At 37.1% G+C, this 20,573-nt stretch overlaps 1 protein-coding gene across 6 annotated transcripts in view; it reads right to left on the reverse strand.

Annotated features, from left to right (window-relative positions):
- Positions 1 to 2,437: 2,437 nt before the first annotated feature.
- LOC106088410 (uncharacterized) overlaps positions 2,438 to 20,573 on the reverse strand; it is a 151,454-nt gene continuing 133,318 nt past the window's right edge. For all 6 annotated transcript variants that reach the window (XM_013253919.2, XM_013253921.2, XM_059366346.1 and 3 more), the window contains 3 exons: positions 8,418 to 10,134; positions 5,538 to 5,836; positions 2,438 to 5,471 (listed from right to left, as the gene is read on the reverse strand). In XM_013253919.2, the coding sequence (XP_013109373.2) occupies positions 5,467 to 5,471; positions 5,538 to 5,836; positions 8,418 to 10,134 (2,021 nt within the window). In that variant the 3' untranslated portion in view covers positions 2,438 to 5,466. The remainder of the gene's footprint in view (positions 5,472 to 5,537; positions 5,837 to 8,417; positions 10,135 to 20,573) is intronic.

Below are 20,573 nucleotides of genomic sequence, written 5' to 3' on the forward strand. Positions count from 1 at the left end.
CATAAATCTTTTATTTGTTTTGAGTTTTAGAAAGAATAAAATAAACTGGCATAAAACAGTTGCTGCTTTTAAACAAAAAATGACTGCAAACATTCCAAATATTGTATTTACGAAAAGAAAATAATAAACTAAAATAACTTAAATATCAATTAAAGTCAATTGCAAATATTGAATGACCATATGTGTGTGTGTGTGTGTATTCAAATATAAACATTTTTGAAAAATTTTAAAGAATCTCTTAAAGCTACAATGCCTTTAAACAATACAAAAAATATGTGTAAAGAAAAATAATTAAGGATATGACTTAACATGACATAGAATAATGTGACTAAATTAATACTTAAATTTTATTATTATTGAATAAAAAAATTAAACAGATAACAAAAAAAAAACAAGTCTTTTCAAAATTATTGGTTTGTATTGCGTTGATGTAGATAAGACTAAGCATTTCGTTTTTGCCAATCCAACCTGGCGGTTGGAGCGGAGCTTTGAAAAATACCCAGGAATATAGAGAATATAAACACTTTATACATTATGCTTTAAAATATATTAAACAATTTTATTATTGAGGAATTAAAAATAAATTCAGACTTGAGCATTCCAAAAAAAAAACAAAAACTATAGGTATTATATTTAATTGTTAGTTAGTCCTTGGTACAATTTCAAAAGAAACATTCAGGTAGATAAAAGAAATCATTGTTGAAAAAAGGAGGTAAAGACTGTATACTAAATCTTCAGTAAATCAAATGATCAAATTAAAAAAAAAAACGATGCGTATACCCCAACGAATGTTAATTCGTTGCTTTCTCAACAACGACTGTAACAAAGTGAATAACAATACGTGTAACTTGCCATCAACGCTGGACATCGCTGGTATAGAGTCAAATGGGCTTTTGAGAATTGACATGAGAATTATTCATATGGAATTTAGTTGCATCAATGTTCTATTTGTTCAACTTCAAAGTCAAATGAGTGTAGTATGACATATTCTTGTATGAACTTAAAAAAAATTACAACTGTTCCTTGTCTCACACTGCTAGCTTTGAGTGTGAGACTCACCTCATTTATGGTGAGTTTGAAACTATGGTATGTTCTAATGTGTAAGGCGAAGAGAAGGTGAAAATTAACAGAAAATAACGGTAAGCAATATACGGTAGTGAAGTGTCGCAAGCTAAGAGAACAACAGAACATATCAGATGTTAAAAGGCCCGCATAAAGTTTCAAGAAGAGACAAACAAAAAGGTCGAAGTTAATCGATGTCATATTAAAGGCATTGAACTTGGAATATAAACAATGACAGACAGAATGATATTAAGCGCATGCTACTGAACAAAGAACGGATAAATAGGAAAATAGTGTGCAGAGTATTATTCAGCCGAAGGGAAAAGTGCAGTTCTAGAGTAGTATTTCCTTTATTGTCGCTTGATTGCAAGCCACATACAGTCAAAAGACCAAAAAAAGAAAGAAATTTTCAAAAAAGAAGTTAAGAAGGGATAGAGCTGGCAAAATAACGATGGCACTATCGATATTTTATTTTTTGTCTGAATATCGATTGATACTTTTCCTATCGATACTATCGGCAAAGTTAAATTTTTTGCAAAACTGAACAAGAATATGGAGCTGACACTGAATGTATCCTAAAAAATAAATTGCGCCAATAGAGGGCGCAATTTTCATCCGATTGGGGTAAAATGTTGTGTAATGATTTCTCTCGTGGCTTTCAACTGACTTTATGCGGGTTGGAACTCCAAGTTCCGATTTGTGTGGTATTCATTGTCATTACGAGAAGCTCAGCTGAGAGCTAACGGGCGCGTCCATAGGTTGCGGTCAGTGGGAAGGTCCACATACGGAGTTGTTGCAACTGCAGTCGCGGACAATCAGCGGTATCGAGTCTCAGTGAGAAGCCGGCCGGCACCGGCTCTTGCTTAAATACTGAGTGCCTATGATATTCGTTATGACAAGGCGAATTTGTGGCACCGTTAAAAACCAATGGCCATTATGTTCTCACGGCCATCGGTCCTATGAACCGGAACGAGTTTGCTCACATATGGAGCTTGAAGAGAATCGCCACCTCCAAATATATATGTGATTACAACAACAATGTATTAACGGATCTTATAGAGTCCCGTATGACATTATATGTAACCACCAAGGTTTCCACACCATTTAACTGCAAGTATTGCACGGAAACCAATTTCCTCCTATTAGATTACTCCATGTTATATAACGAAGCACTCAAAATTAGTTCCGTTCTATGGGTCATGATGGAAATGCCTAAACCATACCGTCTATGTTGCATTTAAAAGGATTCTCACCAATGGGCAAGGTAGAGACCAAAGCCTCAGAGATTTTCCAGACTCCCTCGGTGCTAGATTAAAGTGCTTTGTTACGAATTCCCAACTTATTTGGTGCCTGTATTGTATCATAAAAGGACTAGGACTGGGAGAATACGAAAATTGGTGCAAATTTGAAAAAAATTTACTGGAAGCTATTCGCGCACTTTATTTGCCCGCAGAAGAGTGCGGCCAAGTGCGTGAGGACAAGCAAAACTTTAAGAGTTTGTTAATTGAAAGCTGCAAATTTCTGCTGGATGTTTTATCCCAGCTGTAATTTGCAGCATCAACAGAACAGATTTTTTTGAAAATCAGCTGTTTTATTCAAATAAATAGCAAAAGAAAGTAAAAACTTTTCTTGCTCTCCTGCAAATTTTTTTTGCAGGAGTGTTTTCATTATATCCTGATGGTTAAGAAGGACTTTCACCGGCTGATTGAAACCAACTGTATGGATTTGGCATGGCTTTTGAACAGATGCTTTCAAGTCCTTGTCGACAGATGTGACATTCGTGAATTGAGACAGATCCACCAACCGAAGACAAATGGCATGGACTTGGGATGGCGTTAAAAAAAATGTACCACAATCCATGTTTAAGTGTGAGACATTTGTATGACAATGAACAGATGCCGCAGGGGAAATTTGAACATTAAGGAGAAAATTCATAGGGGTTTTCGGAAGTAAACCCAAACTTTTTATCTTAAACATGTAGACCCTTGCAAACATGATTAAATGATGGAGGAAACCTATTCACCATTCAAGAGAACACTCTTCAACCACATAAAGTTGTGTGATCATACAGTAAAATTGTCATCTTCACTATGATTGTTGTCCGACAGGTGCTGTCTCCCCACCTTCTTCTTACATTTATTCCTATCTCGTTTTAAGGTGTGATCTGGGAACTCACACTTGTTTCTTATATCTTCTCTCACTACCATCTCTTTCTCGCTTTGGGGTCACAGTTGCCAATACTGACCGTTCCACCTAAACCCATAATTCACCCATGTTTGGCGACCGCACTGATGCTGGATTATTTGTCGCAGATCGGCTTATGGAGTTCTTAGCCAAGACCGGCTTATCAAGTTCCTAGCCAAAGCGGTGTCACTTTGCGTCAACCTGGTTCGAATCGAGTAGCACTCATTGGTAGTCTTTTAGCTATTACTTCATCCGGAGAAGCTGTAACTGCAGTCGCGCACAATCAGCGGTATCGAGCGGACAGTCTCAGTGAGAGGTCGGGTGGCACCGGCTCTTGCACATATACTGAATGCCTACGATGCTCGATATGACAAGGCGAGTTATTGGCGCATTTAAATAATCCAATGGTCACTCTGTTCCCGCGGCGATCGGTCCTTTGGACCGGAGCGAGCTTGCTCAGCTACAGGAGCTTGACGAGAATCGCCACCTCTTCATGAAAATGTGTTAACAGCAACAATATTTGTTTTTTTTTTTTTGGCTTTGGAAGTGGTTAACAAGGATTTCTGTGGGTTCCCCAGATAGGGGCGACATGTTCGAATGTACTGCCATATGTGACAGCAAGGAAAAGGGTTTTCCCTTTAATAATAGATAGCCTTTTGATGGACGATGGACTAGTACAAGTCACCTAAGGCTTAAGCGACCTGGTAGCTGAGTTGCTAGCAAACTGGGATTACCAGTGTATGGATGCGATTAACACCAGAGGCTAATATTGCTCTTGTGGAATTACCATGGTCAAAAGTTTTCAATTTCAGGCTGTTACTATAACCTAAGCCGATACACGTCATAATGTCGAAACAAATCTTCAATTTGATGTTGAAACACTTGGTTGGCCTCAGTGTAGAACACACTGCTACAACAACAACATCATATATACGTGTATCCGTGTGTATAGTCCATATGTCTTACATTCATCAACTCTATTTTCAAGTTCATAAGAATTGTCATATGTCAATGTCGCTATTGTCATTCAATGGGGCTGTGGGTAAAAGAAAAGTTTTAAACTCAAAATTGTTAGCATAGTTTTAGGCTCATAACATTTTTACATTTCACATACAATGACAATAATGATAATGATAATCAGCATATGAGTGTATATAAGAGGCGAATCAACAACATTTAGGACATGAAGATATTTGTTTTATAAACATTAAAACATTAAAATAGTTTTCGAAAACTTTAAAAAAAAGCAAAAACGAAAAATTATTAAACAAAAACAAGAAGCGTTGTTATCAACTTTGATGCTAACTTTTTTGTTTTCTTTTTTTATCTTATAATAAAAAATAAATTAAATTTCGAGCGCTTTTGAAGCCTTAATATTCGTACTCAAGTGTTCTAGCTTCAAATTTTGTACAAAAATCCATAAAAAATATTTTTTTATACGTGACATGTATGCTTTAAAGCTTTTTCTGTTCGATTTTTGAGTTTTTTTTTTTAATTTTTTTGTAAAAAAAAGGAAATATATTTTTTTTCTTTTTTTCTAAGATAATTTATTTTGCTTATTATGATATTTTTCTTTTTTTATGTTTTTTAATTTTCATTTTGTAGTTGTTGTTTTTGTAAAAAATAGTGTGGGTTTGCGTGTTATTTTTGTTTGTATGGCAGTCATTTATAATTGTTGATTTTGTTATTGTAACATATACATGAGATAATAATTTGACTTAAAACATGTTCACAATATTACAGCAAATGATTAACACTGTATAACGTATAACGTATTAATTTAAATAGATTTTTTCCGTTTTCTTTTTATATGTAAATGTGTATGAATATTGTATAACCATAAATGTATATAAAATATTTATAATATGTTTATATATATATACTTAACAATAATCTTCAATATGTATATATGTATAAGATAATAATAGCAATAGTATAGTTTTAATAATAATAATAAAACATCAATCAATATATAAACACATTGACTTTAATAATGATCCCGCTTTTTTGTTTAGTTCTGTTTTGTACATCAAATATATTTTCCATTTTTAGTTTTCAAATTTTTCTGTTGAAAAGGAAACTTTAAATCTTAGGATTTCTTGTCTTCCTTCAAATACCTCAACATAGAGACACACAAAATTGTCAGAACATAAATATTATAAAATTTCATTATTTCATATTGGTCCACTTGAATCAGTTTTGTTGATGCTGGGCGTAAGTTCAAACTAAAATTGAAAAAAAAAATAGATTTTTAAAAAAAAAAGTTTTTGGATCCTTTTCAGCTTAGTTACCTTGATCGAATGTACTGGGATTTATATAGCTGAGTAAATCTTGATCGGACATTGCCGTCAGTTCTTGCGGTATGGGTGCCAAAGGTACTGCCGCCCCAGCAGCAGCTGCTGCCGCCACTGCTGCTACAGCTCCCACAGCAGCTGCTGTGGCCGGATGTAAATTGGGTGATGATGCTGGTGCTGCTGTTTCTTGAGTGACCACTGCCCCATTTGTGGTTATAGCTGCCGCTGTTACAGATGTCTGCATGGCATTCTCAGTAGCCAAGGCAACGATCAGAGATTCTTGAGGGGGAGTGGCACTAAAAATAGGAAAAATAAAAGTTAAAAAATTTCGTTAGCTTGAAAAATTTCGGTCTTATGCGATAATGTAAAAAAATTTCAACAAAATTTGAGTTTTATAAAAAAATATCTAAAAAAAGTTTCTAATAGAAAAATTCGACAGTACGTTTACCAAATTTGATAATAAGAAAATTTTATTACAACACGAAGAAAAAATGTTCTTTGTATATTTTTAACACTGCGCCCCAAATTGGAATGTTCGTCAAAATTTAGTTTTTATAAAAAACTAGCCGAACCGAGTCCGCTCCGCTGCACCTTCTTTAACTCTCTAATATATTTTTAGAGTGGGGACACTCCGCCCTGAATGTGGATATCGAATTCTTGCCACTGTAGCCTATGTCGGCCTATGACGCTGAACGCCTGCATTCAAATCTTGGCGAGAACATTTAAAGCGGTGTTTATCCCCTCTTAATGCTGGCGACATTTGCGAGGTACCATGCCATGCATGGTCATGTACAAAATTTTCCCCAAAGAGGTGTCTCACTGCGGCACACCGTTCGGACACTGCTATAAAAAAGGTCCCTTATCAATGATGAACTCAACTTGAACTCGGAAAGCACTCCTTGATGTGTGAGAAGTTTGCCCCTGCTCGGTTCCTTAGTACATTTTTACTTACAATACTAATCTGCGAAATCTGTTTTTTTTTGAAAATAAGGGTAAGGGAAGTGCTGTTTTAGGGAGACATTTCAACTCCAAGACGGAAATAAAATTCTTTCTTCACTCCCAAATCCCTTTAATTTGAGCCCCACATTGCCATGGTCGGTAAATATGAACTGTTTGGAGGGTGTTTTGGGACTAAGGCGGCCACCGGCACTTTGCCCGAAAAAAGATATCAAATTCGTTTTTTACTCCCAAAATACTGTTGATTTGAGCTCCATATTGCCATAGTGGCAAAAGAAGTTCAGTTTAGGGGGTGCTTTAGGGCATATCCCAAACACTTGGCTCCAAAATTGGATATCAAATTCGTTTTCCACTCTCAAATACCTTTCATTTGAGACCCATATTGTCATAATGGGTCAATTAACCTGTTTGACGTATTTTTAGGAGGAAAAGCGGTACCTGGACTTGAACGCAAATTTTAATTTCGTATTCGTAATCTACTCCCACATACCTTTTATTTGAGTCCCATATAGCCATGGTCGGCTGATATGCCCATTTGGGGGTGGGGCGACCTTCCATTACCTGGACCTAATTTTGTATGCCATTTTGTATGCCGAAAACTTTCCATTTGAGTCTCATATTGATAGGAACGTCGAATATATCTGTTTAGAGGATTTTTGGGTTTGGGCGGCCCGCTGGGTACTTGGACCCAAATTTTAATAGCATATTCGTTTTCTAGTCTCCAATACCTTTCATTTATGCCCATCGTACCACTTTTGGTTAAGGGTGGCGTTTTTGGGGTGATATCTAAAAATGGTATAGCCTATGTTTCCTTTCACACAAACCTACACAATCTGTGAAAATTTCAAGAAATCCGGTACAGCCGAGCCCCTTGTAGTCATCATGGGTCTTATGCCCATTTGGGGCGTTTTTGGGGTGTGGAGTGACCCCCTATACTTCGATTTGATTTTGTATGCTACAATAGAATCGAAATCTAATTCTGAATACCTTTCATTTGAGCCCCGTATTGACATGAACGTCCAATATATCTGTTTGGGGGAATTTTGGGGTTGGGGTGGCCAGATGGGTATATTCTACTCTCTCCAATACCTTTCATTTGATACCTATATTGTTCCGATCGGCCCACTTTTGATTTTGGGTGGTGTTTTTGGCGTGAGGGGAAGGATCCGCCTCCCCTCCGATATCGAAAAATTGTATAGCCTATGTTTCCTGCCAGACCATCCTACACAATATGCGAACATTTCGAGAAAATAGGTTCTGCCGTTTTTGAGTCTATATGAAACAAACAAACCGAGTCTCGTATAGCCGTGATTGGCTAAAGTGCCCGTTTTTGGGGTGATGGGGTGACGCCTATACTTCGAAATGAATTTGTATGCCTGATTCGTTATCTACTCCCGCATACTTTTCATTTGATATCTATATTAACCTTATCGGTTTACTTTGATTTTGGGGTAACGGATGAGGTTCCGCCCCTTCCGATATCAATAAACTATAAAGCCTATTCCTATTTTCCGGCCATATTCGTAATCTACTCCCGAATACCTTTCATTTGAGTCCCATATTGTCATGATTGTCAAATAAACCTATTTCAAGGGGTTTTGGGGCTGGGGCGCCCCTGGATGGTACTTTTGGGGTAAGGGGGAGGGTCCACACCCCTCCCGATATCAAAAAATATATAGCCTATCTTTTCAAGGTAATCGGTTCGGCCGTTTTTGAGTCTATAAGGAAAAAACACAAATTCATTTTTATCCATAAAATTTGGTCAAAATTTTGTTTTTATAAAAACTTTTGTCAAAAAGTGGTTTTTAGAGAAAATATTGACCAACTTTTTCTTTTATAGACATTTCATTAATTTGCAGAAAAATGTTTGCTTACTTTTTCGATTTTTTTCTTTTTGTACAAATTTTCTTTCATACTTACATAGCCAATGGGAATTGTGGTGGCACCGTTTCAGCCACCGTAGTGGCAGCATTAACATTGGCCTGGCCGCTGGGCGCCACTACATCGGCATGATTCAATAACAAATTGAGAGGGTTCATAGGATCGGCACCCACGGCTTGGCCAGCCATCATTTGTTGCGGCGAAGTTTGCGATGAATGTTGAGTTGTACGGCGATGATGAGAGCGTTGATGTTGCAATTGATGTTGGTGCTGATGCTGATGTTGATGTTGATGCTGCTGCTGTTGTTGATGGTGATGCTGGGTTTGTTGTTCCTGGTTGGAAATGAAATCGGCTGCTGCTTTTATTATCATATTACTAACAGCTGTCGATGTGGCCGAAGTCACCTCGGGTTGTAGAGAGGTGGGTGTGGGTGTCACCGACACCGTGCCACTATCACTGGGCGGTGTCATCATTATGTTGCTGAGAGCCAAAGCGGCCACTGCAGCATCTTGCTGTGTGGGCTGTGGCTGCATGGCAATATCATTGAGTATGGAATTAGCCATGGTCACTTGATGGGGAGCCATAATGTTGGGCACCACTGCAGTGGCAGCCCCATTATCCGAGCACAATATGGTTGAGGGTGAAACCGAAGGATTCATAATGATATCGGTGGAAAGGCCAGAGGCAGCAGCAGCGGCGGCAGCCACATTGGCCACCGCAACGTCGGGGCTGACAACGCTTACATTAGATGGAGCCCCTGAGCCGGTCATAAGCTGTGGCAAAGCTGCTGTCAAAGCTACCGATGGTTCGGAATTCAAAATGATGTCTTGGGTAATGGGGGAATTGTGACTGGTCAGGGAGTTAACGGGTGAATTGCCTGACAATGGTGAACCGGAATTGGAGGAAGTGGAGCCTGATGTATTGGAAAGACTACGTTCCAGGACAACAGCAGCAGCTGCTGCTGCAGCCGCGGCGGCCGCAGTAGTGGCAGCGGGTTGAGTGTTGGTCACAGCTGCCTGTTGCAAGATATCGGTTAGAGCATTATCAATGGCGGTGGTGGTATTGGGAACATCAAATAGAGTAGTTGGTCCGTTCACGGTATCGGTAGTATCATTAACATTGGTGGACTTGGCCAAATCTGTTATGAACTTATCAACCTTGGCCACGGAGACAGCTTTGGCAATTTCATTTTTCACTGCCAGTTCTACGGCTGCGGCCACAGCAGCAACTTCCATGGGCGTAGTGGTGGGGGGAGCTGCGGCCACAGGGAAGCCGGTCATACTGTTGTTGTCAAACATCATGGCATCCATGCTGCCTTTGCGCCCATAACGATTGTGAAATTGCAGAGCTGTGGGACTTTGAGGTCCTCCCGCATCGCTGACCACACCAGCTGCTCCAGCAGCAGCTACAGCGGCCGCTGCAGCAGCTGCACAAGCCACTACCGTCTCAGGTGAGCTGATGGCCTCGGCTATGGAGTTCTGTGAGGATTCATCTAAGAGTTCTGTTTTCAAAGCCCCCGCTGCTGCCACGGCATTTAAATGAGCCAACTGTTGATCTGTGATCAGAGCCTGATTATTATTCAAAGAGGGTCGGCGTACCACCATAGGCATTTGAGTGGTAATAGGTGGAGGCATCATATCTGCATCGATTTCATGTTTGGTTTCCGCCACCACTGATGTAGCCGAGGGCCAAAGACTATTGGCGGCAGCTGCCACCGAACCAGCTGCCGGAGTGGTATCCATAAATGTGGGTCCATCTAAAAGTAGAAACAAAGGAAGACTATTAACGTAAGGCAATGGAGGGCGGTCGTATATGGGTATAGGTGGTTGCTCACAAATAGGAGACTATGGAAAATATTCAATTTAAACAGTTTTTCAACTGTTGTGTATTTTTTTTTTTTGTTGCTTTAAATAAAGTTGAAAAGCCTAAAAAATAAGATATTTTGTGTTGTGGCTAAGAAGGAAAAGTTTTTGTAAAAAGCTATTGGTAAATTTTTTTGTTTTATTTTTTTTTTTTTTTTTGGTTTTTGGGTGGGAGTTTTTTTTCCTTTTGTATTTAAAATACCATAAACCCTATATTATTTTTAATTGGGAGTCCTATTTCAGTTTAATGGAACTTATTATAATGAATTATTCTAGTTATATACTTAGCAAATAAAGACGATTTGTATTTTTAAGTTTAATTTTGAGTGCCTGATTGAGAAATTACTTTGGGTCCAGTGTGTATGTATGATCAAGCCAACTCAACCGATTGGTTTATCGATAAACCATGCGATAATTGCGGATGACTTGCACTATTACAGCCATAGCATGACAATAGTCGATGAGAGAATTCCTTTTCGATTTGTTTTTCATTTCATATGGCAGCTTTGAAACCTAACTTGCGAGAGGCAGACTACGTTATTGAGTGTTGGCATTTTCGTGAGCGTAACATGGGTTATGTTGATGAGAGTAGCAATATGACCATTTGGTCTTTTGTCATTCCGGTCAATGATGCTTTGGAGAGCATCAGATGTTCGTATCCGTCATAGACAGTTAATTAATATTAAATAACCCATCGACTCTTTTTAAGAGGCACCAAGTAAAAAGATTAGAAATTAACAAAGAAAATTAAGAGAAGAGAGAATTTCAACAGAACTTAATATGAACAATGAATCTGATTTAGCTAGTTTTAAATTGATTGTAGACACTTTTTGCTTTTAAAATTTTAATAATTAATATTTTTTTTATTTAGGTAGCAAAGTTGTAGGGATAGTGAAAATATGACGTTAAGTGTGTACGATTTTTGAAAGCACAACAAATTTTGACGTTTCATTGAGCAAAGTCCCATATCGGTAATTGTAAATTCATTTGCGCTTTGGTAACCAACTTGTGTGCGGCATAACTTAGGCGCCTACATTGTGGGCAGACGTCACTAAATTTAAACGACTCATGGCATAAAATAAGTAAAATTATTGTTTATTATCTGAAATGTTCTTATTTAATAAAATAAATAAATAATAAAATAAATAAATTATTTAATAATTTAAATAAATGTTCTTATTTAAAAAGTAGAGTTCTACTTTTGTCCATTTTTATTTATTGTGTTTGTATTTTATTGAAATGATGGCGCCGCCGTTTAGTGATTTTTTCCATAACGGCGCCAATAGTTTGTTTACCTGGCATGGGTTTCGTTCATCATTTTCATGTAAACAATAGAAAAAATGACACCGATCCAATTGGCATTTGCATTAATTTCTCGTGAAGTAATGGCTTCTCCCGTTAAAAAAATTAATACAGATGTCTTTAAAATAACATTACTTGTCTTACTCGGCGTGTTTCCTCCTTTTCAAAGCAAGACCATATTGCAACTTTCGCATTTGCAATATAACGGCTAGCAGTAATGGGAAATATTTTTGAAAAATATTCATTAAGCAAATAATTATTATTTTCTGGCTTTTTCCTGTATTATTATGTGGCGCGCACATCTGGTTTACTTTTGATTTTTGATAAACGTCAAAATTTGTCAGTGTTAGAAAAAGTGGTCGATTGGCACACCAAAATAAAATTTTTTTCTCACCAGGGCAATAACAAAACCTCTACGTCATTTTTACATCTCGCCATAAGAGATTGCTATCATTCGACACACGTTCTTAACTTGTGTTTTTCTACAGTTTTTATGGTCCTCCAATTTCCATTTCTCCTCTCTTAAGAATGAAGCACAAGAAAACGACAGATGTCTAATCATTGTTCGTGGTTGCCATTTTTTTTAAAGAGGGAAAATTCATTTATAAGAATCTACTGTCTACGGTTATAGTCATTTGATTACTCGCGATATCTTCGATTCGTTGCTTATCGGCAACGATTACCAAGTATTGATGTTCATATTTTCGGAAGCGTAACATCCATTGCGGTGGTAAAAGAAAGAAGGCCTCCTATTTATTGGTTTAGCATAGGGCAGACAAGTTAACTAATATTAAACCCCATTTACACTGCTCCTTAAATCCGGATTTAATTTCTGCATCAACTGTTTTCCCATTATAAAATCAGCTGACAAGAGCCTTAAATCCAGATTTAATGAGCAGTGTAAACGGGGTTTTATTGTACAATATGTCATAGGTAATTACTTTAATCAAGGATATTCTGAAGAGCCATGACAAAGCTAAATTTTGGTAACTGCAATAATATCTGAGGAAAATTCTGTAACAGAATTTTAATGCATTCTGCTCAACAGAAGTGGCTTTTTCATAGAAATTGGGCACAAAAATATTTAAAAGTGAATCGTAGATTGAAATTTAGTTGAGAACATCAACCGGGATTGCACAGTTGCACTTTTTTTTAACGCAAAAACAAAGCTTAACACTCTGATTTTGTTTCGGACATAAGTGCTGCGTACATTTTTAGTGATAAATTTGAGTTTTTGTTTTTTTATGTCGGTACAACTGAGCGTTGACATATGGCAACACCACTGCTGTTAGGGTACTGTATTTTTATACATTCCACCAAAGTATAGTCTATCTGACCAAAAGCATTCTCATTTTCGAATGAGTAACTTCATGAACTTTTTCAAAGATACTTCCTATTGATGCAGATCGGTTGGAATTGTAAATGAGCCAAACCGGCCCATTTATAGATATAGCTCACTATTTGTCTTCTTACTTTCAGAGATGGCGAAATTTTTGACCAATTTAGCTGAAGTTTTGCAAAATTCCTTCTGTTATGGCTCTCTTCATATACAATTTCACACTGCTACAATATATCAACGAAATCCATGCCATAGTTGCCATCAAATGGCTAAAGATCTGAAAATTTCCCTTGAAAGGATACAAACTATAATGAAAAGAGAGCACAATGGTGAATTTCTAGAGATGGGTTTCTACCGGGTAAATACCCAACGCTTGGGTATTTACCCAATAAATACCTTTTTGGGTATTTATAATTTTGCAGATATCTTGGGTATAAAAACATTTTCCAAACAATTTTTGATGATTTCGTATTCTTTGTATATAAGCCTGACCTTTTGATCTCATAAAATCGGATTTTAGTTATATATAGCAGCTATATAAATCGATCTCCAGATTTAAAGTTTTGAGGCAATAAATTGATAATTTTTTCATCCGATTTCGATGAAATTTGGCACAGTAAGGGGTTCCGGCAGACCCCTATACATTTCTGTGAAGTGTGGTTCATATCGGGCTATATTTGGATATACCTGCCCTATAGACCGACCGCCCGATCTCCCGATATACACTTGTGAGGCCATAAAAGATCCATTTATTATCCGAATTCCACGAAATTTGGCACGTGTGTTCAAGTAGACCCTTACACATTCCTGTCAAATGTGGTCCAGATCGGACCATATTTGGATATAGCTGCCATATAGACCGATCTCACGTATAGAGTAATGAGGCTATTAAAGGAGCAATTTTCATCCTATTTCGTTGAAATTAAGCTGCCATATAGACCGATTTCCTGATATAGAGTAATAAGTCTATTAAAGGACCAATTTTCATCCTATTTTTATGAAATTTGGCACTGCGAGTTCGGGCTGTCTCACACTTAATCTGTATGTCAATGGGTCGGATATCTAGAATAGTCTACGGTGCCCTAGTGGGCGTGGTCCTTATCGCTCCGCCAATGCCAAAACAACATGTTCTCTGAACCTGTTGTATGGTCCTTATGTTGCTCTTTTTCTCCATAGCAGTCCACCAAACTACAGAGACATAAGTATTGGTCTAATCACGCTCCTGTAGAAACTTGGATTCCGGCCCCATTTCGAGCCTACGGCCCATCTACATAGTGCCCAACATCTGTGTAATAGCACGTGTAAATAAAAAGTTGTTAAAAAATCCTATTCCGCACTTCAATTTGTCCACACAGTGGCCAGTGGCCAATTTGCCAGATGCCAATCCGATGGAATTTTGTATTTCGACCTTTTAGAGAGCAAGCGAAGGATGCGCTGAAGAAAGCCATTGTACGGGAATTCGTGATCGACTCAGAGCAATAGTCAAGGCAAGTAGTGATCATATGTAGTGAATCAATACTGACATTTAGCAAAAAAAATTTTTTTTCACCCAAAAAAAGATGTGGTCGTTTGAACTGGTAACAATTTGTGTTAGTTACTCAGTACAACAAAAATACCTTAGCTCTACTCCACACGCACACATCTCAAAGTAATTTCTTCTGATTTAAATTTAGTTTCGAATTTCTCTTATAACTAAAAGCGATATAATTATGTACTAAACTATATGCTTAGAACTAAAAACCGCACCAAAATCTAAAATAAGCCTAACTTAAAATTCGGATTAGATTGGAGAAATGTGCGAAACTTATAAAATAATATGAAGGGTGAATTTAAGAACTTTTATATTGAAAAACGTTGAAACAAAGCCAGAAGTAGGAAATTTCGTCAAAAATTAAGTTTTTGTTTTACAAGATTAGGAGCAAATAGCTAAAATTTCTTGTTAGTTTGAGTTGTTCAACTCTTCACTCCCCTAAGTAGCGAAGGTATTTGTTGAACAATTTGAAAAAATTTTTTTAGTTTTCATATTAAAATACTGAAGATAAATTCATTCAATTAAAATTCTGAAGATAAATTCATTCAATTAAAATTCTGAAGATAAATTCATTCAATAAAAATTCTGAAGATAAATTCATTCAATTAAAATTCTGAAGATAAATTCATTCAATTAAAATTCTGAAGATTAATTCATTCATTCAAAAGTACAGAGTTATTTCTAGACTTTAAATAAAAGTGAAACCCAATTGCCCTAGGATAGTATGAGTGATAATAAAATTTTAATTATTTATACGTCAGATGGACCAAAATTAAAATAAATCATACAAACCATTGGACATTAAACCCATAAAGAAATTCATTATTTCTGAATTTTAAACAATTATTTGCAGTATCCTCTCATATAAGGCTGATTAAGGTCTGCAAATCAACTTAAGTTGCGTTGCCAAAGGCCAAATTTGTTATAGAAACTTCCTAGTTTGGTGTAGAATAGTAAACTTTTTTTACAATTTAGTATACAACTGACAAAAAATTACAACTGTATACTAGAATATTACATGATTTTCCATTATCGTCCCTTTGGTTTTGGTTTCTGATTTTTGTTTCAACGTTTCTTGATCTACTTATGCTAGTGTTTGATATATACGTGTATGTGTAAGAGTGAGTTAATGAGCAGTAGATGTAGTTTAAATATGTTTAAGATATCTAAGAGAAAACGATTTGTTACTTTTTTTGTTTTTGTTTTGGTTTGTTTCTTATTTTTTATAACCAATACCCTAATTTACAGATGAAACTGCGACAGCATCCTGGATACAGGCTTGTTGGGTTGAAAGGAAAAAGCTCCATCACAGAGACCAGCTGCAGTTAGTTGAGTTTTTGTAATGGATGTTGTGATGGTTCGGCCTCAAGGTGGATGATGATTCGAAAGATGTCCCTTAATTCCTATATCTTGAGTTTCGACTTGACTTAATCATTAAGTTATATTATGCCACAAGGAGTTTTCGGTTTTTCCCATAATTTTTCTATGGTTTCCATAACAGCAGTAACTCCTCCTGGGATTCTCTTTCCATGCTTTATCGCTAACAACAACTAACGTTTTCATTCCATTTTCTTGGGTTGTCGCAAGTGTTGTGCGTTTGGTATTTCTTTTTGTCATTTTTCTAAAATTCTTTCATTTCATTTTCATAAGAATGTTTTGTTTTCTATAGGGTAGTGTTTTCTTTAATTTATTTTTTTTTTATAAAATCGAACGTAAGTTAATAGCATATCACGAACCTAAATTTGCTAAGAGAAAGGGAAATAAAGTAAAAATATCATTTTGAGATTAATGTTGTTTTTGAATGAGAAAAATATCCAGGTTTTGTAATTTAGGTTTCCTACAGCTTGTGATTGTTGTTGGGGTGTCTTGAAAACTGTTGCGCAATCATTTGTTTATATTCCTAAATGTATTCTAATTGCTCCCTTCTTTTAAAGCCGGCTTATGCAAATCAATTGCTTGTTATGAATTTTTAAAAATTCTTTTTCGATTCCATAGCTTTCAGTCTTTTGTTCTCATAAGATCTGTATAGAATTTAGATTTATTTATAGATGTCTTCTTCTTTCTTTGGGGGGGTTTTAGAATGTTTAATTCGGTTTTTTTTTTAAAGATGGATAAGAGAATTTCTGCATATAAAGTTGTTTAGTTGAGAAGAATAGTTATCTACTTTAGTGAAATTTTTACTTTTATTTCAAATTGTAGCCGATGTTGGATTTCCTAAAAATAACGTAAAGCCGATTTTTCTCCTTTTCAAAAGTATACAGAAATTTCTATCTTGAACAGCAAACAATGGAATGCGTTTCGCCAATCATTCCTTTTGTTAATATTTAGCAATTGTATTGTTAAAAACACGTATATCATTCAACGGAGTTGTTATGTTTACTTTTGAATTGTGTCATTGGTATATTGGAAGTTTTGAAATCTAGAGTTTATGCAGAATATATGTGATGTTTGGTAATCTTAAATGTAAAATCGAACGCCATATTTATTGTTAAAATTATTCCATATTATTATTCTCAAAGTCTACTAACTATTTTATATATAATTCAATCTCATGATGCTTTTGTTAAATACCTCTCTAATCTAGTTTGTATATTTCAGATTGCAAGTTTGTCGATAATTCTATTAAGCACAGCGGGCTTCTCTCACAATAAATAGTATTGTCCATTTCTAGATTCAGCTAAAGGAGGAAAGCGGGCCGCATTGAAATATCTTATGGGACTGTTTGAACCTTCTATTTTGAGTTGGGTGAGACACAACCTAGAGAGCCTGCTCTGTATGCTTTTGACCTGTACCTGGATTAAAGGAAATCTTGGATCCTGATTATGTTTTCTAGAAACAAATCCATTATGGGTCTGTTTTCATGGGGTATAGTTGAAGTATTGAGAGAGTGTACTTTCGATTGAAACCTTTACGAAAGTGTGTTCTCAAGGTGTTGTGCCAACAAAATCAGCAGTGGGTCACAAGTGCCTTCCTCGTCGCATTTGGTGTCTCCATTGTCGGACTATGTGAGCCCAGCAACATCTCTCACGCGGTAATATTTGCAACTGCAGAGCCATGCCCCAAATATTGCCGTGCCAAAGGTTTACGTCACAAGATCGATGATATTGTAAGAAGATAATGGTCGCTGCTATCCAAGAAACAGAGCAGAATAACACCGCAGCTTACACATTTGCCTCGGTTGCAATGTAATGTTACGTAAGGATCACACATGAAGGGAAGACGGTGGACTGGCTCTCTTCATACAACGTGCAGTACTAATCCATCTCGCAGCGCATGACACTAGTGACCCATGGAATGTATGGGAATAGCAGTCAGGCCCGATACCTCAGAGATAGAGCTATACAACATCTATGGGGTTTTCCAATAAGGACTTGAAATTTTTTTTAAAATAAAACGCAAACCATTTGAGATAATTTCAAAAATCTTAACTCTACTCTACAATAAATCGATTGTAATATATGCCACAAAATAAACCACAAATCGCCCAAGTCCATATGTTCCAATTCATGCCAAAAATTATCAGTGAGCATGGTACGGTAGCGTAGTCCATTTACGGAAACGTGACAATTGGCATCGTCGCCGAGGAAGTATGGCCCAATGATGCAGCCGGCATGCAAACCGCAACAAACAGTAATCTTTTGTGGATGAAGTATGAAATCGTTAGGAACATGTGGATTTTCACCTGACCAATAATGCATATTTTGCTTATTGACGAACTCATTAAGTCAAAAATGAGTTTCGTCAATAAAAATCATTTCGCTCGTAAAAGTATCGTTCACCGACTCCGAATTTTGGTAGTAAATTTTTATGATTTGCACACTTTGGTAGTTCGTGTACTTTACCATGATGAAAATGTTGAGTTAACTGAATAAAGTGATAGTTCGATGATTAGTGCTAGAGTGTGTTCACAAATTAAATTCAAAGTTGTCACGTCCTATTGGTAACCCCTTTATATACCGCCAGTTAGCAGTCTTCTGACCATAACCGCTTGGTATTAAGAGACTTTAATGCGCACCAAGGTTTATGACATTCTCCCTCGAGTAACGACCAGAAGGCCATGGCTTTGGCGGAGCAGATTGACAGCTACACGTTTTGCACGGTGAATGTGGACGCCCACTCCCGAATTAAGGGCGATTGCAGCAAATGGCCCGTCATCTCCATTGCATCACCTGGTCTAGTAAATGACGACTCCTGGCAAGCCATCATTGGAATCGGAACACGTCTTCACTATTCTCATCATTGAACACCCATACGATTTCAAACCTCTGAATGTTGGACGTACGTATATCAATTAGAAGAAAACAAAATGCGACGCCTTCGGAGGGTACACCAACCGTCGCTTCAGTGAGCTGCCATTCCACTTATATGTACGTGTTGCTGAGAAGATATTTCGCAGAAGCTTCTCGCTTTAAACCAGTCAAACACCACAAGTGCAGCTCAACTTCCTGGCGAAGGAAGTGGTACTCGCAGATGACCGTTATACCCCTGCTGACCTCAAAATTAGGGACTTGAATCTGGAAGTCAATAGGGTTGTCAACGAACATGAACAAAATTTATGGTTAGAGAACTTGAGGCATTGTAACTTGGTTGCCGGCATTGGTTAATTGTTGTCCACTGTCAAGTCCCTCACGAATCCTAGTAGAAGGGCCGACTGGACCCCGATCAATCTTTGCGACGAAGCAGCGATTGTTGGCCAATCGTCAATTTGTGACAAGGCAAAAGAACGGGTCATTTGTAGCAACCGTGGTCTTCGAGCAGACAATCAAACATCACAATTTACCAGGCGCTTCCCTACAATTGGGTCCAATCATCAGAACGGCCTTACGTTCCAAAGACAGCTTGCCAAGGATCGCTACCCACACATTCAAGAATGTGGTTACAACAACAAAAACCGTAGACGAAGTTAAAATTCACATCCGCATCACAAAGTTGTTCAAGGCGATGGACCCCGACGAAATTTAAACACCGCCGTCATCTGCAGGTCTATAACATTTAAAACCTGAAGCTTGGTTTTGATTTAAGACCAATTAGTCGTAGATTACGACTGCTTCTGGCCTAGCTTGCTGCTTATTTCGGTGCAACACGGATGTAGTGTGTATTGGCATTTGTTTTAAATCTCTAGATGCCATAGTGGGTGGGAAAAACATTAGCCGGAAGTCGATTCCACATACGAACGGTTCGGGTGAAATAAGAATTCTCTCTGTAATGCATTGTCCGTTCCGCTGGCAATCATTTACAAACGGGTGTGAGTTCCTATAATGTCTAGTATTTTTGACAAACATCCTTACGTCAGTAATAAGAAGACGAATATCGGATGAACTCGCACCATGAAAATACCGATAGAACAGGGCCAAACAACCCACATTGCGGCGTTCAACGCCATTGCTCTACTCTGTACAGGGTCCAGTAGCTCCAGGGATGATTTTGAAGCTCATGCTCATACATGTGAGTTGTACTCTATTTTCGGCCTGATGAAAGTGGTATAGATGCTAAGAAGATCAGAAGGAATGCAGTAACTCTTTTAGCGTTTAAGGAGGTCCATGAAAATTGGTTCAGAACTGGATATAGCTCCCACATAGTACTTATAGAGTAGGTGTAGGGTATTATATAGTAGGCATCGTCCGACTTTTGCCCTTCCTTACTCGTTTTTTCTACCAATGCACATCATTCCCACCATGATGGCGCATCATGTGTTGTTAAGTCAGTCATTTGATTGAAACAGTAATGGAAACGATAATTTTAACGAATTTGAAGCTATCTAAATCGATTTCATTAAAAGCCTACACCTCTCTTTGTGCATAATTTTAAGCCAATTTTAAGCTGGAATCTCTAATAGCTAAGGCTTTAATAACTTTGATTGAAAATTGTTTGACTTGCGTTTTCTTCTCCATCAACATTTAAATAATCATTTGGTGTTTTTTTTTTGCTCTCTGACCACAATTAAATAAAACTAAAAATCAATTAAAAGTTACGAATAAATTATTTATAGATGATTTGCGGTTTTTTTTTGTCTTTCATATTGGTTGAGAAGATCTTTTTATTGGCACTATTATTCTTATTGTTGTTGTGTTAAAGGCAATAACATTTTTAATACGAGGCAGGCAGGCGATAATATTATTAAAGAGGAAAAAATATTTGCTGCTGCTGCTGCTGCTGCGGCT

Source organism: Stomoxys calcitrans, chromosome 4 (assembly GCF_963082655.1).
Source record: "Stomoxys calcitrans chromosome 4, idStoCalc2.1, whole genome shotgun sequence".
Classification (NCBI taxonomy): Eukaryota; Metazoa; Arthropoda; class Insecta; order Diptera; family Muscidae; genus Stomoxys; species Stomoxys calcitrans.